Source organism: Engystomops pustulosus, chromosome 2, assembly GCF_040894005.1.
Source record: "Engystomops pustulosus chromosome 2, aEngPut4.maternal, whole genome shotgun sequence".
NCBI lineage: Eukaryota > Metazoa > Chordata > Amphibia > Anura > Leptodactylidae > Engystomops > Engystomops pustulosus.
The window spans coordinates 173257140-173276121 of record NC_092412.1 but is presented as its reverse complement, the minus strand read 5'-3'; the positions used below and the strand labels follow the sequence as shown (position 1 = coordinate 173276121).

The 18982-nt window shown below is 38.4% G+C and overlaps 1 protein-coding gene across 5 annotated transcripts in view; it reads left to right on the top strand.

Annotated features, from left to right (window-relative positions):
• The window catches only part of ATP2B4 (ATPase plasma membrane Ca2+ transporting 4), a 240537-nt gene that overhangs the window by 131773 nt on the left and 89782 nt on the right, over nt 1-18982 (top strand). For 3 of the 5 annotated variants that reach the window (XM_072137311.1, XM_072137307.1, XM_072137309.1), the window contains exons 4-12: nt 9414-9671; nt 9772-9897; nt 9977-10105; nt 11832-11867; nt 15809-15970; nt 16562-16776; nt 17255-17497; nt 17855-18096; nt 18178-18412. In XM_072137311.1, the coding sequence (XP_071993412.1) occupies nt 9414-9671; nt 9772-9897; nt 9977-10105; nt 11832-11867; nt 15809-15970; nt 16562-16776; nt 17255-17497; nt 17855-18096; nt 18178-18412 (1646 nt within the window). The remainder of the gene's footprint in view (nt 1-9413; nt 9672-9771; nt 9898-9976; nt 10106-11831; nt 11868-15808; nt 15971-16561; nt 16777-17254; nt 17498-17854; nt 18097-18177; nt 18413-18982) is intronic. The other 2 variants (XM_072137308.1, XM_072137310.1) reach the window with 1 other exon arrangement.

The following is an 18982-nucleotide window of genomic DNA, read 5'->3' as shown; positions in this document are numbered from 1 at the left end:
AATCAGGGAGTTCATGCAAAAATTCCAATATTCAGCATGGTACATGACCGAGGACATCAAAGGCACACTGGGCAGATTGAAAATATAAGGCCACAAGAGGTAACACAATAAACCATATTCTAAAGCAAAATCGGTAGCACTTAGTTTCCCCAATTATAAATTATAAGCAATAATGAAAACAACTCCCCTGGCCCTGTTACAGGATAGTACTACTCTTGCGGGTTCCCCCTTTTTTTTTTTTTTAATGTTACTGTTTAACGAAATGAAAACTGTTTTTAGTCATAAAAGAAGCAATATAACCTGGATGATACGAGACAAAACTGTCAGCTAACACGCAATGGTGCATAAGGCACCTCCAAAGGGGAATGAATAGGAGGAAAAGTGAAAGAGGGGAAAAGACTTCAGAACATCAACAGGAGGGATGTATGAAACAAGCTGCATATTATACCATTGTAAAATGTATACCTCTAATGTAGATGATATTTGTCATATGTACCTGCCTATATTTCCCAATAAAAAAGGTTATAAAAAAAAACATTATAGAACCTATATAAATTTGGTATCACCGGGATCATACCGACCCTAAAAATAGTAGACAGAAAAACCACTAAAACAGTAATAAAACTGAGAACAATTGTGCAGTAAGGAGTTAAAATTTATTTTTATTATGTAAACATCAATAGGAGGTTAATTTGAGAACTTCCTTTCATGGGCAAATTGCTTTAAAGGACATCTATCACCACTTTAGGGGTCTTAGACTGTCCTATAACTCATAGTCCTTACCTGTAGGATATGATCTTGCTGCTTTCAGCTAGTTTCTAGGCTCCAGAATCGTCGATAAAAGAACTTTATAACCTTAGAAAATAGTACTGTAGGGGCTCCGGGTCCGGTCATCTAAGCTCCTCTGCTCAGTAATTTATGCACCCCCCCCCCCCCCAGCTTATTTATTTGCATAACTTGTCTCCGTTGCAGTTCCATGGCCTCCTGTAACGTCTGCCATCTTGTAAGAAATCTTGCCCTGGAACAAGAACTTGTCCCTTGCGCAGTCACACTGGTGGCTGCGCAAGGGTCTAGTTCTTGAGATTTTTTACAAGCTGGCTGATGTCACGGGAGGCCGAGGAACTGCAGTGGAGACGAGTTATGCATATCAATTAGCCAAGGGGGGTGTGCATATATTACTGATCGGAGGAGGTCAGATGACGCGGCTCCTGTACTATTTGCTGAGTTTATAAAGCTGTTTTATTGGCGATTCTGGAAAATATCTGAAAGAAGCAAGATCCTCCCCTACAGGTGAGGAGAATGAGAGAGGACAATCTATATGGCTGATACTTACCTTTAGATTGTGCCCACATACAATATTACACTCACTAGTTAAGCAATTAAGTTAGAAGAGACTCAGAAGTTACCTAAGTTCATGGAATCTTTAGAATACTGGGAAGCCCTTCATAAATTAAATTTATAATATCAAAAAGGATAGTGCTCACAAACAAAGGTGTTCTCATACAAAAAGGTAACATACAATAAGCAGACATATACATACAATGCAAAAAATGACAGCTTGATAAAATTCATGGGATAAAAACAGAACTTAATGGTGTAATAAGTTTGGTGCCCTGGCAAGCAGCAATAATTGATCAATCTATCCACAAAGGATCTCCAAAGAATGACCAATGTCTACAATGGATCTAACGATGATTTCCCTTTGTAAAATAACAAGCTGGTAACATATTTTTATGTGTTATTTATTAGTTTCACTATTAATTTCATATTGGCCCATGGAGTCTCAGTGCCCCCCTGTACCCAAGGCACAGTGTACCCCAATTGTAGCTTATGAATGGATTATTCATCAATTAAGAGTATTTCTGGAACTAGAGAGCTTGTACAGTTAAAGGTCAGGTCAATGCTGTGGGATGAACCATAAAGGGGTTATTCAAGTGGTTTACCTCCTTCCCGCACCTGGGTGTAATAGTATGCCCTTGTGGGAAGATGCTACCTGCATCGGGACTTGCTATTATCCATCGGCGAGCGGAGCCGTCACCAGATGCAGCGTGTGTCTGTTGTATATCACAGTGGACACCGCGCTCCAACACCCGGATTGAAGGGATCTCCAATCGCGAGTGTTAAATCCCTACATGCCACTTTCATGCCTTAACAGACCACCCTTGCCACTTAACAGGGGATACGATCCTCTTCAGGGCAGCCCCAAGGTCTGCCAAGTGCCCCTGGGCTGCCCGATGTCTTCTGTATTCAGATCCCTTCTGCATGCCAGACAGTTTACACTGCACTACAATACATTAGCATTGTATTGCAGTGTCTTGGACTGGAACCAGCAATCAGAGCATCGTTGGTTCAAGTAAAAGTTTTTATAAAGTAAAATTAGTAAAAAATAAGGTTAAAACATTATTAAAGTAAATTAATAGAATATACCGTATATACTTGTGTATAAGCCGAGTTTTTCAGCACAAAAAGTGTGCTGAAAAATGTCACTTCGGCTTATACACGAGTCTATTAAAAAAAAAAATTATATACTTACCCTCTGGCATTCCGATGCTCCACGCAGCTCCCTGATGTCGGCTTGGCTCGTCTTCTTTCTTCCGCATGGCTTCTCTATTTTCTTCTGTCTTCTTTAACTGCCGGCATGGACGCAGCCATGTTATCTTCAGGCCGGCACATACTATGACATCAGCAGGGGCCGCGTTATAGTATGCGCCTGCTAGGGGCTGGCTGGCTGTATACTACTGGGGGCTGGCTGGCTGTATACTACTGGGGGCTGGCTGGCTGTATACTACTGGGGGCTGGCTGGCTGTATACTACTAGGGGGTGGCTGTATACTACTGGGGGCTGGCTGGCTGTATACTACTGGGGGCTGGCTGTATACTACTGGGGGCTGGCTGGCTGTATACTACTAGGGGGTGGCTGTATACTCCTTGGGGGCAAGCTTTCTATATACTACTGGGAGCTGGCTAGCTTTATACTACTGGAGGCTTGCTGGCTATATACTGGGGGGGGGGCTGTGACCAATGCATTTCCCACCCTCAGCTTATACTCGAGTAAATAGTTTTCCCCAGTTTTTGGTGTTAAAATTAGGAGTCTTGGCTTATTCTCGGGTCGGCTTATACTCGAGTAACCCCCTAAAATTACACATTTCAATACAAGCACTTAAAGTATAAAAAAACACAAATACATAAAAAGCCCTTACATATTTGGTATTCATAGTATCATAGTATATAAGGCTGGAAGGAGACGCAAGTCCATCAAGTCCAACCTTTAAGAATTAAATAAATGTTTTATCCCCATACCCCGTGATATTTTTTCTTTCCAGAAAGGCATCCAGGCCTCTCTTGAACATGTACATAGAGTCCGCCATAACAACCTCCTGCGGCAGAGAGTTCCACAGTCTCACTGCTCTTACAGTAAAGAACCTTTGTCTATGTTGATGGTAGAATCGCCTCTCCTCTAGGCGTAGAGGATGCCCCCTTGTCCTGGTCACAGGCCGAGGTATAAAAAGATCTTTGGAGAGGTCCTTGTACTGTCCGTTCAGGTATTTGTACATTGTAATGAGGTCTCCCCTCAGTCGTCTTTTTTCTAAACTGAATAATCCCAACTTTTTTAATCTGTCAGTGTATTCTAGTTCCCTCATTCCCCTAATAATCCTGGTTGCTCTCCTCTGCACCCGTTCCAGTTCTACTATATCTTTTTTATACACTGGTGCCCAAAACTGTACACAATATTCCATGTGTGGTCTGACCAGGGATTTGTATAAGGGCAAAACTATGTCTTTATCATGAGAATCTATTCCTCTCTTGATACATCCCATTATTTTATTTGCTTTAGCAGCAGCCTCCTGGCTCTGGTCACTAAAATTAAGTTTACCATCCACCAATACCCCCAAGTCCTTTTCAGCTTCAGTTTTACTAACTAATTGACTGTTTAGAACATAATTATACTTTTTGTTTCCATGGCCCAAGTACATAACTTTACATTTATCTACATTAAACCTCATCAACCATTTCTCTGCCCATCCCTCAAGCTTCCACAAATCCCTCTGTAATGCTAAACTATCGACCTCAGTATTTATTACTTTACACAGCTTAGTATCATCTGCAAATATTGAAACTTGACTGTGTACACCCACTACAAGGTCATTAATAAAAATATTAAAAAGAAGTGGCCCCAATACTGACCCCTGTGGCACTCCACTGGTAACATCAACCCAATCTGAGAATGTGCCATTAATGATTATTCTGTATTCTATCACTATCGATTACTCTGTTTTCTATCACTAAGCCAATTACTTACCCAAATACACAGATTTTCTCCTATTCCCAGCAGTCTCATTTTATATACCAACCTTTTATGTGGAACGGTGTCAAATGCCTATTGCCGCGTCCGTAACAATCTGTATAATAAAACAGAATTGTTATTGGACCCGCATGGTGAACGTTGTTAAAAAAAAACAAAAAAAAAAAAACAAACGTTCAGAAATTAATTTTTTATTGATAATTTTTTTTTCAAAAATGCTCTAAAAAGAGTTTTAAAAAAGTTACATTCCAAAATAAGACCGCTAAAAAGAACAACTCATACAGCAAAAAATAAGCCCAGAAACAGATTTGTCTGTGGAAAAATAATAGTTATGCCTCTAAAAATATGGTGACGCTAAAATTAACAAGATTTTCTCCAAATTAATTTTAGTCAGTAAAATTGGGGAAAAAATTTAAAATCCACATAAATGTAGGTATTTTTTGTAATCGTGGCAACCAGTAGAATAAAAATAACATTACTTTTATGATATGGTTAAAAAAGGCAATAAAATCTTACCAGAAATGGACGATTTCTTCCACCAATGAAGAGTTAATAAAATGTCATCAATAAGCTATACTGTAGATGCCCCAAAATTATGTACTAGAAAGGTGCATCTCATCCTGCAAAAAATAAGCCCCTATAAGTCCACGTTAAAATAGTAATAAATTATAGCTTGTACAATTTGACAATGCAAATCTGCTCTGAATGGCTTTCATTCCATTATATGCCCAGCAGTTAACCACTCCTTCAAAGAACGAAGAAGATCTGTCATATGGGTTCACAGTGAAATCCGTGAAATCCAAGCCCACAAAAAAAGGCACAAATGCGGGTGTTACCGGTAACTGTTTGCAATATGTAGCAAAGGCCCACCCTGTATGGTTAGGGCTCAGCCCATGAGCCCTCTCTATATATGGGGAGCCGACATGTAACGTAAAGATATGTCGGTATGAGGGGTTTAAGACTGTACCTAGTTGTACGTTGGACTGCCAAAATATGTAAATGACATCGATCACTGCAAGAACCTCGCCTCTGCTCCTCTTTATCTTGATCCCGGCGCTGTCTTGACACCCCGGGAGCACCTAGAAAATAAACTTATAATTAGCAGCACAGATCACGGGGACAAGATATCCGGCGCTCCGGGCATCTAATTATACATGTCGTCACCACCTCCCTCTACCATGCTGGGAGAGGGAGGTGACTGCTCGCAAGGGGCGTGAATTCATGTCTCTTGCCTGATGTTGCCTCGGTCTCCCATGCTCCCAGCGTGCCAAGACTAGCAACGTGAATCACTCGCCAAACAGGCTCAATATGTTCCAGACTTTGTTTTGGTGCCTAGGAACTTCACTCAGGATGACAGGAACTCTGTTCCAAAAATAACATCCAGCTTTTATTTATACATTTGATAAAAAGGTTATCACTTTGTCAGGCTAATATAACAAGGATAAACACTAATTCCCCTTTTTTCATTTCAAGTTCAAGTGAACAGGATATCCTGATGAATACATTAAGAAAAAAACTAGATAGGGAAACTTATCGAGAGTCTGGGGAATGAGGGTTACTAGAAGTTTTTTTTTGCAGAGGAATTACAGAGGAAAACAAAAATATACATAAAAAGTCAATATATAAATGAATACATAAAATCCTAAAATTGTACACTGAGCAGGCCCAACTGAAATGTAGTCTCATTGGTAACATCAATTCTTTATTCTTCCACACGGGGACCCAGCCCGGAAGGATCTTCCCAGAAGAATTACAGGGGAAACGCATATACATCAACCTTAACAACAGCAGATCATTATTCATCCACATGAGAACCCAACTCTGAAGGATTTCCCGGAGGACTTAGAGGAAATGGGCATATATATGTGGTTTTTAAATTTTTTTTTTATTTTTTTTTTAAACACTTGGTCAGTATTATAAATAAAGTATGGGTAACCATTCTTAAAGGTGGGTTTTATAATAGGGGACTGCTTAATGGGAATATAAAATATGCTTCTTTCCCTGGTGGAAATGTCATTCAATCAAACAGTTTAGGGAGGCGATCTGGGTCCTATACACTAAAGTAAGTGGGAAAGTTATCTCTCATTCTCCAGAGTTATGTGTATTGTCGCTATTTCCATACTCTATAACGAAAGCTAAGTAAGTACTCCAACATTTTCTAAGTCCAGTCCGTACGATTATTCCACGTCATCAAGAGGTCTATTTAGCCACATCTAGAGCAGAATTTGTTGATTGTCTCAACCTTGTCATGAGAATGGAAGAGCTCACGGCTTTAGATAATGATTAAGTACCTTTCATAAAGTTTTGTCTACCTGGTCTATATTTTGGACCTCAGCAACCATGACGTCCTGCTTTCTTCAGGAGATACTTAGCTACTGATACCTAGTCCTCTTTACCTTTTCACTTTCGTTAGTCCTTGTCACCCCCCTTCACTTATATTGTGGTTTCCTTTTTCATTTGTTCCTAACATATCAAGGTATTTTCATAAACTGTGCTCTTATGATGCTCTGTTTCATACAGATTGTTAGTTTTATTAGAAACTTGTCAATAATATCAGCGCTTATGATGTACATGTTGTTTTTCAATGCACAGTATTTTCAATTAAAATGATTCTCCATAAAATAGGCTTCTTCCGAAGCAACTTATAATCTGTAAATGGAATGGCCGTGTATATGATTCCCCATGTGGACTCTCAATAAGTTTCCCTATATAGGTTTTTCCTTAATTTATTCATCACAATACAAGTAATGCTGTGACACTTATATTTAATGCTCATTCTGTACATTTTCTTCTGATCCTCCTTGAGATGGTTCTACTCCTTCAATGGAGTCCGACTGTGTTTAATTAAACTGATTGGAATTGATTAGGAAAGGCACACAGCTGTCTATATAAGACCTCACAGCTCACAGTGCATATGAGAGTCATGAGATCGAAGGAACTGCCAAAGTAGCTCAAAGACAGAATTGTGGCAAGGCACAGATCTGGCCAAGGTTACAACAGAATTTCTGCAGCACTTAAAGGAAACCTACCACTTGTAGTGGCAGGTTTCCGATGGAAATACCGGGCACCAGCTCAGGCTGAGCTGGTGCCGGAGCTTATTTTAGTTAGTGTTTTAAACCGCGGTATCGCGGTTTAAAACACTTTTTAAACTATATAGCCGGCACAGGGAGGTACGCGCTCGGCGCTTACCGTGCGCGCGGCTACATAGGAAGTGAATGAGAGCCGCTCGCATGGTAAGCGCCGAGCGCGTACCTGCCTGCGCCGGCTATAAAGTTTAAAAAGTGTTTTAAACCGCGATACCGCGGTTTAAAACACTAACTAAAATAAGCTCCGGCACCAGCTCACCCTGAGCTGGTGCCCGGTATTTCCATCGGAAACCTGCCACTACAAGTGGTAGGTTTCCTTTAAGGCTGCTAAGAGCACAGTGGCTTCCATAAACCTTAAATTGAAGAAGTTTTGGACTACCACAACTCTTCCTCAACCTGGCCGTCCAGCCAAACTGAGTAATTGTGGGAGAAGAGCCTTGATGAGAGAGGTAAAGAAGAACCCTAAAATCACTGTGGCTGAGATGCAGTAGGAAGATGGCAGAAAGTTTTTACAAAGTCAACTATCGCAACCTCCACCAGTCGGGTCTTTATGGCAGAGTGTGCCGACAGAAGCCTCTCCCCCGTGCAAGACATATGAAAGCCCACTTACAGTTTGTACAAAAGACACATGAAGGACTCCCAGACAATGAGAAATAATATTCTCTGGTCTGATGATACAAAGATTGAAATTGTAGGTGTTAATTGTAAGCAGTATGTGTGGCGATACAATCCCAACAGTGAAACATGGTCGTGGCAGCATCTTGCTATGGCGGGGATTTTCAGATGCAGGAACAGGACAACTGGTTGCAATTGAAGGAAAGATGAATGCGGCCAAGTACAGAGATATCATGGATGAAAGGTCTGGACCTCAGACTGGGCCAAAGATTCACATTCCAACAAGACAATGACCCTAAGCACACATATAAAATAGCAAAGCAGTGGATTTAGAACAACTCTCTGACCATTCTTGACTGTCCCAGACAGAGCCCTGACCTAAACCCAATTGAGCATCTTCGGAGAGTGTTCACCATCCAACCTGAGGGAACTGGAAATGATCTGCAAGGAAGAATGGCAGATGATCCCCAAATATAGGTGTGAAAAGGTGCATCATTTCCAAAAAGGCTTATGGCTGTACAGTGTTTCTACACAACACTATAAAATTTTAATTGAACACCTAGGAGACCTGTAAAAATAATTTAACAATCTAAGTGACACTGTAGTATATAGCCAGCGAGCCCCCAGTTTGCCCAGCACATAAAAAATAAACTTACACAATCCCCTTCCGGCACCCACGAAGCTCCCCGTTTCTACATTTCTTTCTTCTCTCTGCTGTAACAGCGGGCAGCGTCCATGAGCTATGCTGGCCTGGTGCACACCGTGACGTAAACAGCATTGCCGTTTTTTGTGGAATTGTGTTTTTTATACTTTATTAAGTGTTTGTATGGGAAAGTGACATTTTAGGGGCTTATATTTTTATGTATTTCTTTTATTTATTCTAATGTTTATACTTTACTGCTTTTAACTTTTTTTTACTTGATGCTCTGATCACTGATTCAAGTCCAAAACACTGCTCTACAATACCAACTTATTGTAGAGCAGTGTAAACTGTCTGAGCATGCGGACGCATGAATGAGCTGGTGCCAGAAGTGGGACATTATAGAACGTCCTCGTGCGGGAAGTATCTTCCCGCAGGGACGTACTATAACGTCCAGGTGCGCGTAGTTGTTAATATCCAAATTGGCAGCAGAGATCAATGCATTCAGAGTGACACACAGGTTTTAGTGTGCAAATCCAAAACACCTATTCCCACTGAATGAATGTTGAGCATAATCATATGATATATATAAACTTACACTGCATATTATGTAAAATTGTCTTGGTTTATTTTATCTACATAAAGTGACTAACTGCAGTGAGATTTCTTTTTGGTTTTTAAACTTTTTTTTTTTCCATTATAAAGTGCATGTTGTATATTTGTCTCTCAACATACAGTGCTTTTTTCACGTGTCATTATTTTGTCAACAGCATGCGGGGAAGCAGCAGGAGGAGTGGAGGATGAGGGAGAAGCACAAGCTGGTTGGATTGAGGGAGCAGCCATCTTGTTCTCAGTCATTATTGTAGTTCTGGTAACCGCTTTCAATGATTGGAGCAAAGAGAAACAGTTCCGTGGCCTTCAGAGTCGAATTGAGCAGGAACAGAAGTTCACAGTTATTCGAAAAGGACAAGTCATTCAGATTCCTGTTGCAGAACTGGTTGTTGGGGATATTGCACAAATAAAATATGGTAAAAAAAAACCCTGCTTATAACCAAGACTAATGCACTTTTTCTTTGACTCTCTGTGTTATTGATTGCAATGTTAACTATTTGTTACCTTTGTCACCAGGGGATCTCCTACCAGCCGATGGGATCTTGATCCAAGGTAATGACCTGAAAATTGATGAAAGCTCACTAACTGGAGAAAGTGATCAAGTGAAAAAATCTCTTGAAAAGGATCCAATGCTGCTCTCTGGTAAGAAGTCATTTTTAAGTTGGAGTATCACAGAGTTGGATGGGAAGCTATCTTATACTGCTGTTTATGTTTTGTATAGGCACTCATGTGATGGAAGGGTCTGGAAGAATGGTTGTTACAGCTGTAGGCATCAACTCTCAAACAGGCATCATTTTTACACTTTTGGGTGCAAATGAAGGAGGAGATGAAGAAAAAAAATCCAAGAAAGGTAATTATCTGGCAGAAAGTGGTGTGTAGATTTTTCTGTGAGATCATGAACCTACAATATTTTGGGGCTTCCTCAGTAGCTAAATGATAAAGATACTAATTAAGCCTTAGAATAGACATTTTTAATGAATGGTGCTAAGCAAACGTGACATATCTTCTGAAAGGTGTTCCACTTTCAGCAAATGATTAATTTTAAGTAATGAAAACTTATACAATTTTCCTATATACCTTTTTGTATCCATTCATAATGGTTTTCTAGTTCTCTGTATGCTGTCATTCAACAGGAAGTTTTATTGTTTACTTCATGTAGATGTATATGAGCCAATGGTCATGTGATGTCAAACAGTTGCATGTACATATCACAGCTCTAAATACTCTGTGACATTAACAAGCACCTGTGTGACATCACACTGACCACTCATAGGAATTAAATAATGAAGCTTCTTATTCAATGACGGTAAGCATAGATTGATACAGAAAGTATTTTGGAAAATTGTATAGCCTTGCACTAAATAAACAATATAAATTTTTTTTGCTGAAAGTTGGCAAGACATTTTTAGTGGAGAATAAAGTTCAGTCTCTGGGCAGTTCTTGGCATTAAATGTCTCTGTATGCACTGTCGTACAGGGAAGGTTGTCAGTCACTATAGGATCATAGAGAAGCAGAGTTTAATCTTTTACTACTAAATAAAATATCAATCTTCTGATCTACTATATACTGGCTGCAGATTGGATTGTATTTTCAATGTGACGGATTCCCTTAACATGTGGGTCTCTGACTCTTTTGCTTATTTTATGAAACGGAGCTTGTTTGTTTTTGTTTTTTTATTTAAAGATGGTCTGCAGAGATTTTTAATTTCTAGTGTTTATTTTCTTGTTATTCTGAAATTACTTCTATTTTAGTTTCACTTCTTCAATTTTTTTTTTTTTTTTTTGCATCTCATGTATTTTTGTTTAACTTAATACGAAGCCCAATGTGTCTGATTTCTGTACGTTATTAGATATTTTATTGGGCTTCTATTCTTCACATTGACTGCAGTTCTAAAGGTCCAATGAATTTGCATGATCTTGGATCCTTTTTCTACTTTGGAAAGGTGTCTTGCTACTTAGAAATACAAAGTTGCCATATTTTAAACCCTTATACTTTGATTTTGTTCTGTACATATGAATCTTTTTCTTTTATGTTACCTTTTGTAAATTCATGTCTCCCTGTTTTTTTACTCACTCTTCTAACCTATCATTTATATCTTGTTCTTGTCAATCACTAGCATCTTACCAACATTTTACCCTACAATAACATCTTTTTCCCCCTTTTTGTCCCATCTTCTCCCAGTTCTTTATCTAACATGTAACAATTACTGTTCTTGCTTCAATTTGCCAGTTTTGTATTGTCTTAGCACTTTGTTTCTCTCTCCAGCTTAATAAGTGTCGTCATTTCTTGACATCTTATCATCCTGTTCCTATAAAAGTTGAAAGATCCTACTTTCCTGCAGGCTTTTCTACTGATTCTGTTCTCTTTTACCACTATCCCTGAGATATTTTTGACACTTTAATCTGACCATCTTTCTGCTGCTCTAACATTTAGTTCCCAACAGTGCGTTACTCATTACATTTCTGCAGTGGGGGGTATGATCCTCCTCTTTCATACAGTCAAAGTGACCAGAATCCCTCCTCCTTTTTTTTTTCTTTTTTTTCTGTTTTTTTTTTTTTTTTTCTATATCTAAACAGGTAAAAAACAAGGACCTCCAGAAAATCGCAACAAAGGTAACCATTTTATCTCTTCACAACCCCCCTTCCTCTCACAGGGGCAGCTCACCCAATCTTTCACATTCTGTTCACCTCATGTGAGCAACTTCACCTTTACTTACCTGCAAAGCTTTCAGCTGAGTATGATCTTGTTGCATTTTTCAGTGTCTGATATTTTTGGAAGTCTGTTAAAATGTTTAGGTATATGAAAGATTTTATCTCTAGCTTCTGGCTCATAAACATGTAGGGAGAGATTTACCAGTGCTTCTACGGCAGTTTCCTGCGTACGTGGAGGGGTGGGGCCGCAGGCAGAGTGGGCCGGCACAGGGTGTTTCTGCCCTGTGCCTGCATACTCTCTATAAATTTACGAATATTTGTTTATTTTTAAGTATTGTTTTTACAAGATAACAGTATCTGTAGCCTTTTAAAGATTAAAGCCCCGCATGCATTAATACCTTCATTAGCATCCAGAAATTAAAGGAAAGGTGTCAATCAAAAAGCTTTTCAACCAGATTTTATGTTAGAAATATTTTTCAGTAATTGTTTAAAAACATTTTTTACTATATTTTTTTCATTAATAAAACTCAATATATTCTGCAATTTTCACTCTGAGTAGTAGGTTTTAATGTACACTGACCCTTGCTAATTCAGTAGGGTTTTTTTTATACAGCAGTCATCTGCCATCAAGATGACTTAACACTTGAATACATTATTGCATCCACTTCTAACAATAGATGAATATTATCTGCATAGATCAAGTCTAGAAAACACTCTCCATAGACCTTAATGAACCGGCTCCAAACTATTGCTGCCTATGTCCATGAAGCTGCTTTAAAGGAAATCAACCACTTAGTAAGGTAGTGTTTAAAGCAAACATACCTACTAGTTGGTGTTTAGATAGTATTGTAGGATCATATCTTCGTTAGACATAAAACCACTTGATTTATCCAAAAAACTTCTTTTAAAATTAGGCGCTGGCGCTCCTGTGTATGTCACATGGTGCTCTGAGCGCTCTGCTTGGCTTCTAATTACGCACGCCTCCAGCATGTATTAAAATCCACCTCGCCTTCCCATGAGACGGTGATGTCGCACAGCTCTCGGGAAGAGGAGGAGGTGGCTGGATTCTAATGTATGCTGTAAGCGTGCCTAATTTGCATAATTTTAAGATGTTTTCTGGCAAAATCAAGAGCTTTTATGTCTAATGAAGATATGACCTTGCAACAGCATCTAAACGCTGACTGGTAGGGATGTTTGCTTTAGATACTACAACCATAAAGTGGTTGATTTTCTTTAAACAATCACTAAATCTATTTAATAGTGCTTATGTAATATGGAAGCCCCCATAATCTATTGTGGAAAAGTAAAAACGGGTAAGAAAACACATTAGTAGTAACACATTCTCTTTTAATTACCCGGCTTTTTGCAAATACTGGAAGCTAAAGCTAACATCCACTTTAGTCCAGTCAAAAGGAAAAGACTAAGGGCTCACTTAGATGGCCGTGTCTATTGCGTGCCTGCAAAAAATGCGGACGTGTGCAGTCCTTATTGTATCCACATCAGTTTTTTTCACCTCCATATGTCTTGTTTTTGTTTTTTTCCCCACATCTCCCCTTTTTCACATTTTGCCCTTCCCAGCTGGTTGCCTAGCAGCATTTCAGAAAAAACGGACCGCATATGGATGTCATGCATGCGTCATCTGTATTTTTTTGCGGATCGATTGACTTTAATGGACAACCTTCGTCTGCATGTGAGAAAAGAATAGTGTGAAAAAACTGACATGTATCAGACCTATTGAAATCAATGGGTCAGTATGCTATCTGCAAAAAAACTGTTAGCATACTGATGTCAAAAACACCTGTGTGAATAAGCCCTACGCCTGGATACCTTGGAGATGTTTCTAATATTTGATGTCTTAAATTATGTATTTTTAGTAATCCAAGGTTTACTATACTGATCCTAAAAACGTGTCTTTTAGAGTATATTCACAGTGCATTCACAGTAAATAGCATTCCCGCTAGCTTAAATATTATTGCTTTGCTATTGGTATTGGCGCAAGGAGGTTAAATGGGATTGCAAAAGTAGACTAGAATTCTTAAAACTTAAAATCTTCAAAGTTAACTGCTTGCAGGGGCAAAATCCTTTTCGTCTTTTGAGTCTCACTCTTTCACATCTGCAGAGCTAGACCAGCAGCACTTTTCTTGTTTTGTTGTCTGTAGCACTTGATTTGTACTAGAAGTCAGTAGTAGACGTCTGTCTTGTCCTTTAGTGTTTATACACCCCGTGTCCTGTCTGCCTTTTCACTTCAAAAGTATATATATATATATATATTTTATTTTTTATTATAACGGTAATTTTTATTTGGTTTTCAAAATGTATATCATATTAATCATTGGATGACAGATTATCACCTTTGCAGAGGTATATACATGCAAAACAATCATTTCTGTTATAGTTGTCCTGAGAATACCATCCCAACTCCCATATCCCATCCACTAGACAACTCCACTGATTCCTTGAGTCATAGTTGGCGGTGAGGGTAACATAGTAATTTAACTTACCCATAATATGCATCCCTCTCTTATATGTAAAAAAGACATATATGACTAATTCAGAGTTTAGGAAATCAACCAAAGTTTTTGCATTAGCCTACAGAAATTGATATTTTTTGCATTGGTGCTACATACATTTTGAATGAGAAGATTTTGATGTATGTACATATTTCCTGGTCTTTACTTTATATGAAACCACAGGCACTATTCGTCTACTAGTAGTCTAATATACTGCAAACGGAAAAAAAAAAAAAAGATAGAAATACATATAAATTATAGAACCTATTGCTGGCATTTTTAGATTTGCAAATTCTCTGAAAAAAGGTGAGAGAAAAAATTTGTAAATATATAAAAAAGGTGAGATGGATCACCCATGTCTTTTGTCATTTTCAACTTATTTACCAAAATTTTTTATAGCATGCAAACAAAATGTAAATGTAAATTAGAAGAAAAGCCATCAATTTACTGTACACCAGTAAATAGAAATCTGTGGTGATATAAATATTTGGTTGTAGGCAAATAAAAGTAATGATTCCAGCTGTATGCACAATCCACTTACTGTATTGCTTTCTGATTGAAGGCATTTTTCAAGCCCTCACCCAGTATTCCAAAAGCAACTTTTACTATGTATTTGACAGTGACAGTGTTGTTAGCCTGTTTTGCCAATATAAGCTACTGCAACATTCTTTTTCAAAAGTATTAAATTGTTACTTGTCAAGGTGGTAGCAAAGAAAGTAGAGTAGCATCTCAGGATAGACTTAGATGTGCCTAGTTTACCACCATTGTTTAAATTCTAAATTTTGTTTCTAGCCTATTAATATCAGTATCCGGGTCTAAATATTTGAACAGGCATATATATAAATTTTAAGTTTTATATGAGAAATGTATAGGAAGACAGACTTTAACTAGATATTTTAATATCCCTTTTTCCCTCCCAGAGCTTGTTCACCAATCTCTGCCCCTCCAATAAAAAACAATACAATAGACTCTTATGGAAACAGTTTTGCGTTCCAGGGGCGACACTGGATATTTTTTGATATTACTTGCCTTCCTATGGATGCTGGACCAGTGCACAACTTTAGGCATCATTTGAGTTTGGTTTAGGCATAGTACAGCTGACTGTAACTGACTGATGTATTTGAACCCAGTTTATCTTTATTGAACAACTAGCCTTTTGCTTTATTTTTCTCTCTCCTTCTTTCTCCTCACATAAATTCATATTTACCTGTCTTGAAATTATTTTTCCTGTTACTTTCTTATGCAATGACTTTTCCATTGGTTGTCTTGTAGTCTAGTGGTATTATGTTCCTGTGTTGCTTTTTTTGTCTGCATTGTCTTGATTTGTCGATCTCCCTCTTATTCAATCTCATGGTTTTGCCCTCCAATTTTATTTTTCTGTTTTGTTTTTAGCAAAAGCTCAGGATGGTGTGGCCTTAGAGATCCAACCCCTCAAGAGTGAGGAAGGCATAGAAAGTGAAGAAAAAGAAAAGAAAGTGGTCAAAGTTCCGAAGAAGGAGAAGTCTGTCCTGCAGGGAAAGCTTACCCGATTAGCTGTGCAGATTGGAAAAGCAGGTGCTATCTTTACAGAGGTTTTATGTTCCTCCATAAAAGACCTGTCCTGATACAGACCAGACTTCCAGTGATATTTCTTTTGTTTGTCCTGTTAATAGTCGCCTTTTCTTTGTTCCCCAAAATTTTTGCTATCTATCTCAAACACGTTACCCAGTATTTATTATAGACTTTTACACCTTTGTAGTTCAATAGTATATAGATGAATTCCCCAATTTGTCAAAAACAACAAAGCCACAATTCGGTCTAATCTATGCCACTCACAGATCAATGCAATATATTCAGTTTTTTGAGGTTTCAAAATATATTTATTTCAGTGGGAACCAATCACTGGACATTTTGGTCTTGCACAACCTTCCTCTGCCGTGTGTGTGTATATATGTATATAATATATGGTTGTGGAATTTACACGCTTGTATACACTGCGGAGGAAGGTTTTAGTAGACCAAAACATCCAGTGGTCGGTTCACTTTTTATATTATATGTATATATGCTTTAACATCTATGGAATAATGAATTGATTTGGATGGTTAGCTACAGGATACAGTAGTGACAATCTTAGAAAGTCTCTCACAAATTCTGTCTTGTTAACAGGCCTTATCATGTCTGCAATCACTGTGATCATTCTGGTGCTGTACTTTGTGATTTACACCTTTGGAGTATTGGGTCGCCCATGGCTTGCAGAGTGTACGCCTATCTACATACAGTATTTTGTTAAGTTTTTTATAATTGGCGTCACAGTGCTGGTAGTGGCTGTTCCTGAGGGCCTGCCCCTGGCAGTTACCATATCACTCGCTTACTCTGTGAAGGTGAGAAACGTCTGTTTTATTTTATGTTTATTTTCTCTCCTCTGAAAGTATTTAATACCTGTGGCCAATATCAAGGATGAAGCAGAACAAATGATTTGCAAACAGTACCCCTTAAAGCACATTCATATCACTTATTTTTCTTATCTGTGTAGGGGGATGTGCTGTAAAACATTTTTCTACTTTAGTTTATTAGGGGATTTTGTAAACTTTAATTAAAGTGGAAACGCTGTCTTGATGCTGTACTATAAGGAATGACGACTGCTCACTGATAGTCTATGTATAATGTCTGCACACTCCCTGCTGCTGCTTACTTGTATATTTGCAACTACATTTTTCACTAGCGATCTGCCGGGAGAGAGGTGTGTCACAGTTATCTCTATCTCTAGTGAAGGGATGATGTCGTCTCTGCTATAGTGTCTCTTGGCTTCCAGGTATAATTAAAGCTACCTGTTTTTCTTATGTTTTTTTTTTTCTCCAGAAAATGATGAAAGACAATAACCTTGTACGTCACCTGGATGCATGTGAAACTATGGGAAATGCTACAGCTATATGTTCTGACAAGACAGGCACATTAACAATGAATCGTATGACAGTGGTTCAAGCATATGTGGGTGGTACCCACTATAGACAAATTCCTGACCCTGAAGCTCTTAACCCCAAAATATTAGACCTTTTAGTCAATGGAATATCTATTAATTCAGCGTATACATCAAAAATCCTGGTAAGAAAAAGCCAAATCTTGAACAAAAAGTGTGTTTAGTGAAAGAGATTGTATGGCTTGCTTTTTATTTTTATACACCAATGCATTTGGCTGAGCAGTGAATTTGTATATCAGAATTCACTGATGTGACAGTTCAACTCCAACTGCTTTCAGAGGAGGATTGAGTAGCGCTAATACACATTAGATGGTCAGCAAATCTATCAAAATCCTTTCCTGCTAGTCAATAGTATCACTACACATGATTGACTCTCCAACAGATTTCAAATAATACTTTATCTGTTAAGTGGGTTGTTGCATGTAATTCCACTCATTATGTTTGAACTTGCATTTTATTAATCTTTTCTAATCAATTTCTAGCCCCCAGAAAAAGAAGGTGGACTTCCAAGACAAGTGGGAAATAAGACTGAATGTGCGCTACTGGGATTTGTTTTGGACCTGAAGCAGGATTACCAAGCAGTCCGTAATGAGATTCCTGAAGAAAAGCTCTATAAAGTATACACATTTAATTCGGTGCGCAAATCCATGAGCACAGTACTCAGTGAGCCTGGAGGTGGTTTCCGCATGTACAGCAAGGGCGCCTCTGAAATCATTTTACGCAAGTAAGTAGAAAGAATATCCTAAAAATCTGAGGCATAACTGCTTTTGCTTTTTTTTACTAATGACCTGTTATTTCGATATAGATGTACAAAAATTCTGGATCAAGGTAGCGAAGTATGTGCATTTAAAAGCAGAGACCGGGATGAGATGGTTAAAAAAGTTATTGAGCCAATGGCATGTGATGGACTTCGTACTATCTGTTTGGCATATCGTGACTTCCCAGCAGGCAGTGAACCGGATTGGGATAATGAAGCTGACATATTGTCAGACCTCACTTGTATTGCTGTGGTGGGCATTGAAGACCCGGTTCGTCCAGAGGTAACATATCATTATTAATAGAATTAGGTTTCCATTATATATGTTGCTGTACACAGTTGGGTAATAATTTGCTCTTGTTTAGTCCATTCTGATCACCTTATGTTGTATAGATTGGTAATGACAGCTTTATAATAATATTGAAAAATCACCTCACAGAAATGCACAGAAACTTTTATCACAAGAAGCCTAGTTGCTTAGAAGTTTTACCATCAAAAACCATCATAATAAACCAGGGACAGTTACTCATAGAGCCAGGCACCATGACTGTGATAATCTTCTTATATTTGTTATCCATGGCCGCCTTCCTTCTAAAATTAACTTTTATGATTAAAGGACACCTGTCATCAGGTCTGTGTCACTAGTCCTGTCACTACTACCTGTTGGAGCAGCTCACAAGGATCCCATCCCAGCCTTTATCTAGTTATTTCATACATTATTCATTGTAAAATCATCTATTTTTTATCAAGTAAATGAGGCTGGTCACATGGTCAGAGGCAGTGATGTCACCCCTCCCCTCTCCTCCCCCTGCTCATGTCTGTGTATAATGTATAGTAAAGCATGGCTAGTGTG